Here is a 6,934-nt window from a genome sequence, read left to right as displayed (position 1 = left end):
ATGGCAAGAAAAGATATCTTGAAGAGGAGAATGCTTGCGTCGGCCAGTGCGTGTTACAGTGTCGGAGATGTTTTCTCAACAGGTTTTGGAACCAATGTCGTCGATGCGTCCAGTGCACCAGCCGATGATTTTGGTGCCGAAGTTGGAACAAGTGCCAAAGGTGTACTCGGTGGTTGCGATGACCTCGATGGACTCGGTGACGCGGAGTGAAGATCGATCAAGACGATGCCAGACGTGGTCGTCACTTTTGCAAGACCACATTTTGTATTTTTCCTACAAAACTAAGCTTTTATTTGCGTGTGAACTGTGTTCTATTGTTTAAATTTGAACTCATTTGTTGGAATCAATGTCAAATTCGATAATTGATCGTCTTCGGTTTGCGGGTCGACGCGGCGGTGCCCGAGCAGACTCTGCATAGCCGATCCGCAAAAAACATATTCATCGAATATCTTTTTTAACGGGTCCGTTTTGCGGGGTCTAAGTGTGACCGCGCCCGCGCCGACCCACATATACCTTTTTCTGCAAACTGCAAAAGCCTTACGTGGGTTGCCGTTTTACGCGTCTGCTAGAGTTGCCATTACTCTCCACTGACCAGCCTCAGCCGCGTCGAGGGAGCCGGATCCCCTGACGTACGGCCGCCTGACGTTGGGCCATTGACGTGTGGGTCCGGGTCCACACTCAGTGTATGTGGGCCGTACTTGAGAGGAGCCTCGTCCCGCGTCGAGTAACATGATGCGTCCAACGGTAAAAAAGCCGCGTCGAGCAACAGGATGCGTGACATGCGTCCAACGGTACTTTCAGGCGAAGAAAAGAGTGTGTTACCACAATTTTCCGCCTTCGTGCTGAGCTTACGGTTTTCACCCACCATGCGTCCCCCGCTCCTCCCCCGCGTCGCCTCCGCCGCCTCCGCCTCCGCCACACCTCCTCGCCGCCAGCGCACCGTCAGGCCGCCGATGCCGTCCTCCCCTGCCCTCCTCTCCTCCACCCCACCGCCGGCCGCGCCCGTAGAAACCCCCAAGCCCGAGACCACCCAGCAGCACCCTCCTCCCACCCGCCGCCGCCTAACCCTCGCCGACGAGGAGTGGCACCCGCTCCCCCTCTCTCTCGCCGAGCTCTCCCTTCCGCTCACCCTCCCCACCGGCCAGACCTTCCTCTGGCGCCGCACCTCCCTCTCCCCGCTCCGATTCACGGCCGCCGTGGGCCCGCACCTCGTCTCCCTCTCCCACCTCCCCGACGACGACCGCCTCGCCTTCCTCCTCCACAACGACGACCCCGCCTCCCCCTCCTCCTCCGTCGCCGCCGCCCGGGCCGCGCTGTGCGACTACCTGAACTCCGCCGTCCCCCTCGCCGACCTCTGGGTCCAGTTCACCGCCGCCGATGCGCGCTTCGCGGAGGTCGCGGCGCGGCTCGGCGGCGGCGGCGCCCGGGTGCTCAGGCAGGACCCGGTCGAGTGCCTGTTCCAGTTCCTCTGCTCCTCCAACAACAACATCGCGCGGATCGAGAAGATGGTCTGGACGCTGGCCGGATACGGGGAGCGGCTCGGAGAGGTCGGCGGCTTCGTCTTCCACCGGTTCCCCACTGTCGAGCGGCTCGCGCAGGTGTCCGAGCAGGAGCTTCGGGAGGCTGGGTTTGGGTACAGGTCCGTCAGTTCCTGCCTCGTGTGTATCTATCTTCTTAGTTATATACAATTTATGCTACGCTCTTAGCATTGGCAGTCCTTTGTGTTGAATTCAGCACGGCTAGTCTGGTTTTGTTGTAGCCTCATTGTCTTGAGATGAACTAATTGCTACTCCAGCTTGTGTTGTGGGGCACATGGTTCCATCTACTTGCTGTTAATTCAGTTATAGCCTTATAGGTAGTCCTTAATGTACTCTGTTTAGCATCCAGATATGTTCACCTGTCGTGTTTGTTGAGAAATGAAAATCCTGTGCTAAGGATGCTCATATCAGGGGGCTGATTATTCAGTAATTCAAGCGATGAGGAGTTGTATTCTTGTTTAGTGATGATGGTGGTGATGGTATTGATATCCTACTTCCTACTGTCTTACATGTATGAATGTACAGAAGAATCTCAGTATCACATTTGTCTAATTGTGTACATAAATTTCAACTGTGGGAAAACAACCTCACGCATACAATTACTGATTGTAGATAGATTGTCCGAATCATATCTCATTTATGAGTATCTGTTGTTTATGCAGCATTACTAGATACTTGTACTAAACTGATTTGAGAAAATTTTCTGTTCCTACGAATGCGCAGGGCAAAGTATGTTGTTGGCACAGCTAGAAAATTGATGGCCAAGCCTGGTGGAGGTGCAAAATGGCTTGCCTTGCTGCGTGACAGGGAACTTCCGGAGGTAATTGAGGGTCTTTGTACCCTGCCAGGTGTTGGTCCAAAAGTTGCAGCCTGCATTGCTCTGTTCTCTCTTGATAAGAATCAGGCTATTCCTGTTGACACACATGTCTGGAAGGTATGCTATGTCTGGTTAACCATTGTACTCTTGCTGTAAAAATGGCTTAATCTGATGTGCCTTTCCACACTCTTTGTCCATTCTCACAAAATTAGGTGCTTTTGATGGGCTGGTTTTAGTTATGATAGTCCTTTTCTGTTGGTTAGCAACAAGTTGAATGCTTCGCCTACATGAATTGTAAGAGTTTGGACCATGTTAACATGTTATACATTTCCTAAGCTAATCATGCTTAAATTTCATGGCTGATGGATGTACCAATACCAAATTGTTATATTGTCGGGAAATAAAATTTTCATCCTTTGAAATGGGTGAAGTAACCAATCGCCACTGAAAGTTATACAAAATGGACGTTCTGTTCAGAAATGACAACAGCTTGTGTGGTATCAAAAAATACATTTGAACCTTAAGGATGCAGTGTCAAGAAAGATTCTCTGGATATGTTCTATATGATCTGAAAGCCTATTTTGTTTGAGTCTTCAAGCCCTAACCATGTGGATTTTACACAGGTTGCTACACGATATATGTTGCCTGAGCTAGCTGGCAAGAGCCTGACTCCAAAACTGAGCATTGTTGTCGCCGATGCATTTGTAGCCAAATTTGGCGAGTATGCTGGTTGGGCGCAGAATGTTCTCTTTATCGGCCAACTACCTGCTAAAAAACTTGTGGCCACCGAAGTTACCAGTGACACCGCGAAACCTACCAAGAGGAAACGTGCGAAGATGGTTGAAATACAGGCATGAGAGAGCATGGATAGCAACTGTAGCAAGGTTTGCCTTTTTTTCTCGTTGTCTTTTGGGACCATGGTGTTCGTTCACTAATTTTTGTATTGTGTATTAGCTTTTGCAGGAAAATGTTGGAGAATGTCAGAGCAGGTCAGCGCATGGATTACCGGAAATCCTGTTGAAACAAAGTTCTGAGAAATGTTTTGAGCCACCCAACGCTATCCTCTGAAAATGATGGCAGCTATCATCCGGTAGAACTTGTTGGAAGGTTCTTTTTTCTTTCCAAGTAGAGTAATCATTAGTACTTGACCAAATTAACATTTGACATTCCATTCACATCTTCTGATGACGGATAGCATGAGTAGTCGTCCCTATCTTAATTTTGGAAGAGGAAGGCTATCGTAGTGTGTGATTGTCTACTGCGTCCTATATAAAAGGGGGGTGTAGAGGCTATTATTATATTGTTAGCCAAATGGCGGTGAGGAATTTTGAACACTTGTGTTGTAAATCATGTAGTTTCCCTTGAAAACTGATCTCCATTCATGTACTTGATTCAACATGGTTTAACATGTTGTATATGTTCTTAGATAATGGGAGAGAGATCTCTGAATCTGATCAGAACGAGAGTTCATATTCGATGCGATTTGTGAATCTGATACGATTGCAGGTATGGGATCAGGTGTGAATATGATTTTGACCAGCGCCCAATTTGAATTATGTGGTCTATCTATCCTCTCCCAAGCAACGATTACGGTTCCTTTGCTTCAACGAGTGCGGGAGATTCATTCATTTTGCCCCTTTAGATATGATTTTGTCCTCGTATTTTGCTAGGGAGTAGCAAACATTAAAATATCTCACTACCTTTCAAGCAAAACACAATAATAGCAAACTTTCAAATATTGAAGCAACAATCAAAGTCTAAATATGTCATGACTTAAAAAGTATATATGGTTTGCAATAAATATTTCTTGGGTCATGAAAATACGAGGACAACAAGTGGTGGAGATGGATATCTAAAATGGAAATTTTAGTGTCGAGAGCATTTATCAAAATATGGCTCGAGGCATCTCTTCTCTACTTACTCATCTCGCCTCCTCAGTTCCCGAAGCAAAAAAGTGTCGAATTCATGCTCTATGGTATGATTTATATAGATGTATACACGGACGAGTGTCCGTAGCAGAATTGTGACATCGTAACCATTATTACCTTATATAATGACAATGACTGGAGTTGTAGGTGTTGAGTGGTTGAGTGGTTTCGCTTGTGTTGATGTTCGCCTAGCTCGCAATTTTTTTGTACATTATCCCATTCCTTCTATAAAAATATTGTACGCCTTTGGCGTACTTTAAAAAACAAATGACAGTGACCCTTGGATTATGGCTTGAGAATATCATCTTTGTCAGATGATAAGCCACGTTTTGATATTGCAACATGGAATAGCTAGATGGGTATTAAAATTAGAATAACATGCCACATTGGGCTAGAAGTCTTAAGTAGGATTCACAACTTTATCGATTATTACATCTCTTAGCACTTGAGCTCCAGCTAGCCATACTAGATAGATGGTCATACAAGCATTCAGGAAATACATAGCTTTAGATTATATGATGTTCATTAATTCCAGCCCCCACATGTGCCTTCTAGGTCACATATATCATTGTCATATTCCGCAATTCACCATATGTGTAGTTGTAGTAGTCCTCGGCTGGGTACCCTTCTCCTCACCTATTCAAATTCACCAATATGGATTGCTCTAAGTGAGAGGGGATTAATATCAAGAAACAACAACAATAATACTTTTCCAAGAGATGTAAAGACTATTTACATGTTCAGAAAAAATATAGTAATCCAGAATTATTCTTGTGAGAGCATGTACAAGAAATATCCAATGGGTCAAAACATAATACACATATTAAGAAAATGGCATCATTTTTTATAAACCGACTACATGATATTTGAATTGATTATTACTATCAAGATATATCTGTGAAGAAAAATGTTGAATGTAAACTTCCAAATGCACCTATCGTAATACTATTTCAGAAATAAGATGGTTTCACAATATTCTCTTAGTGTGGTCGTTACCAGTTTCCAACAGCTAGAAAACCCATGCAAAAAGATCAACTGAGAGACACCAATAGTTATGGTTCTTCCCCTTTTCTAGTCCAAGTGTTGCCCAGTATAAGAAATTACATCACCATAAGATTACCACACAGACTAAGAAACGGACAAGAAATGTATTCTTATATATCTAGTCCATACTTGACCAAGGAACACGAACTAAAAGTAACTAGAATGAATGTCAAAAAATAAAAATTATTTGGATTACTGTAGTTTGTGCAATGTAGATAGTGAGGTATTACCTGCAGTATAGAAATTTCTATAGGGATAAATGACTGGGTGACGTAGATTAGTTCTTACAGAAATATCTCTGATTTGCATAGAATCAAGTTGGAGCATGAACGTGCTAGTCATCGTAGACAGAACAATCACATTTGTGTCCTCATCATACCCCACCAAAAATATCCACATGTGACCACTAAGCATCGGCTCCGGAAACAACCCATCCAATGGAGCAACTTTCTTCAAAAACTCCCAGCCAACAACACCATCACGGTTGGATTTCCTCTCCCATAATTTGATTGTAAAATTAGACACAATGGCGAGACCAAGTCCATTATCCTCTGTCCGTAAGAGATGATAAGAAAACTCGGCATGTCCATTATGTGTGTCTGCTGGCTTCTCAATCATACCAAGACTCTGCCTTTCAAAATCATGCACAAGGACTTCACCTCCAACAAGCAACCAGTAAAGTACATTTCCAATCAGGATGCTGGGTCTCAGGGGAGAAATTACTTTCTTGGTCACCACAGAGACAATATCTCCCCATACACCAGATGTTGATTCATAGACGCATGCTGAAGCATCTGTGTCTCTGTTGAAGATCAAGACAAATTTGAATGGGTTCGAGAAGCAATCACCGTGCACATGCCCATCTTTGACATTAGTGCACAACACAGTGGTATTCCAACACTTCCATTTGTCTCCATTGAGCCCTGGTGGCATTGTCAAATGGTTGTGTTGTTGACCAGTGAGTGGATCCCACACAATCAAACCTGTTGGCATGGGGGAATGTAGTGACATTTCAAATAGGACGGCGAGGCCATGGCGGCATCCCATGAAGCGCAACCGCTTGGATGGGTTGTGGCTGTGCGGCACGAGAAAGTGACCAGCAGGGATGCGGTCAGGCGAGTCAAGGACGGAAGTGAAGACGGTCGTTTTAGTGATTAAACACCTTGCGAAGAAGCCAAGCAGAGGTGGTTTCCTATGATGCTTGCGAAAGCGACAGAGGAACTTGTGGTTGGAGAGGATGCTGCGCCAGCACGGGCAGACAAGGGAGGCGCGCGGGAGGGAGGATGGTTGTGGAGAGAGGCGGATGAGGATCTCTTGGAGAAGGTCCTCATCATCGAGCGGTAGCACCGGTGAGGAAGCGAGGCGGCTCATAATTGAGCCAGAAATCCCCTCAGCCAATTTGGATCTAGGGTTCCTAAAATTAAAGAGAAGAAGTGAATCATCAATAAATAAAACTGAAATTGGGGAAGTTGGATCTCAGGGAGAAGCTAGGAAAAATCAGGGGCACTCACCGTTTCTCATGGAGGAGCTGCGCCATAGGGTCACTAGGAGGGGCGAATGTGGGCGGATGCTTGGTAGAGTTAGAGATGCACACGCTGAGAGAGAGA

The 6,934-nt window shown here is 45.5% G+C and overlaps 2 protein-coding genes across 4 annotated transcripts; one reads left to right on the top strand and one right to left on the bottom strand.

Annotated features, from left to right (window-relative positions):
* The first annotated feature begins 832 nt into the window (after positions 1–832).
* Positions 833–3,829, top strand: LOC119274777 (N-glycosylase/DNA lyase OGG1-like). 2 transcript variants are annotated; one of them, XM_037555503.1, is made up of 4 exons: positions 833–1,639; positions 2,262–2,472; positions 2,979–3,239; positions 3,310–3,829. In XM_037555503.1, the coding sequence occupies exons 1-3, from the start codon at positions 867–869 to the stop codon at positions 3,210–3,212; spliced, it is 1,218 nt and encodes a 405-aa protein (XP_037411400.1). In that variant the 5' UTR covers positions 833–866; the 3' UTR covers positions 3,213–3,239; positions 3,310–3,829. The 2 variants fall into 2 exon arrangements, with proteins under 2 accessions (XP_037411400.1, XP_037411401.1); XM_037555504.1 differs by having other exon boundaries at positions 3,319–3,812.
* A 797-nt stretch (positions 3,830–4,626) lies between these two features.
* Positions 4,627–6,928, bottom strand: LOC119274776. 2 transcript variants are annotated; one of them, XM_037555501.1, is made up of 3 exons: positions 6,839–6,928; positions 5,558–6,741; positions 4,627–4,919 (listed from the first exon to the last, which is right to left on the bottom strand). In XM_037555501.1, the coding sequence occupies exons 1-3, from the start codon at positions 6,862–6,864 to the stop codon at positions 4,855–4,857; spliced, it is 1,275 nt and encodes a 424-aa protein (XP_037411398.1). In that variant the 5' UTR covers positions 6,865–6,928; the 3' UTR covers positions 4,627–4,854. The 2 variants fall into 2 exon arrangements, with proteins under 2 accessions (XP_037411398.1, XP_037411399.1); XM_037555502.1 differs by having other exon boundaries at positions 5,616–6,741.
* Between the last annotated feature and the right edge of the window lie 6 nt (positions 6,929–6,934).

The sequence above is a fragment of the Triticum dicoccoides genome, chromosome 3B, assembly GCF_002162155.2.
Source record: "Triticum dicoccoides isolate Atlit2015 ecotype Zavitan chromosome 3B, WEW_v2.0, whole genome shotgun sequence".
NCBI lineage: Eukaryota > Viridiplantae > Streptophyta > Magnoliopsida > Poales > Poaceae > Triticum > Triticum dicoccoides.
This window is presented reverse-complemented; position numbering and strand designations above follow the sequence as displayed.

What these genes read in the sequence shown, in the direction of transcription:
- LOC119274777 (XM_037555503.1), top strand. Translation starts at nt 867, where the DNA reads ATGCGTCCCCCGCTCCTCCCCCGCGTCGCCTCCGCCGCCTCCGCCTCC. An exon ending in GAGGCTGGGTTTGGGTACAG is followed by an intron (nt 1,640 to 2,261) that starts GTCCGTCAGTTC and finishes ACGAATGCGCAG; the next exon opens with GGCAAAGTATGTTGTTGGCA. An exon ending in TTGACACACATGTCTGGAAG is followed by an intron (nt 2,473 to 2,978) that starts GTATGCTATGTC and finishes GATTTTACACAG; the next exon opens with GTTGCTACACGATATATGTT.
- LOC119274776 (XM_037555501.1), bottom strand. Translation starts at nt 6,864, where the DNA reads ATGGCGCAGCTCCTCCATGAGAAACG. An exon ending in CAGCTCCTCCATGAGAAACG is followed by an intron (nt 6,742 to 6,838) that starts GTGAGTGCCCCT and finishes CTTTAATTTTAG; the next exon opens with GAACCCTAGATCCAAATTGG. An exon ending in TAGAAATTTCTATACTGCAG is followed by an intron (nt 4,920 to 5,557) that starts GTAATACCTCAC and finishes GAATTTGAATAG; the next exon opens with GTGAGGAGAAGGGTACCCAG.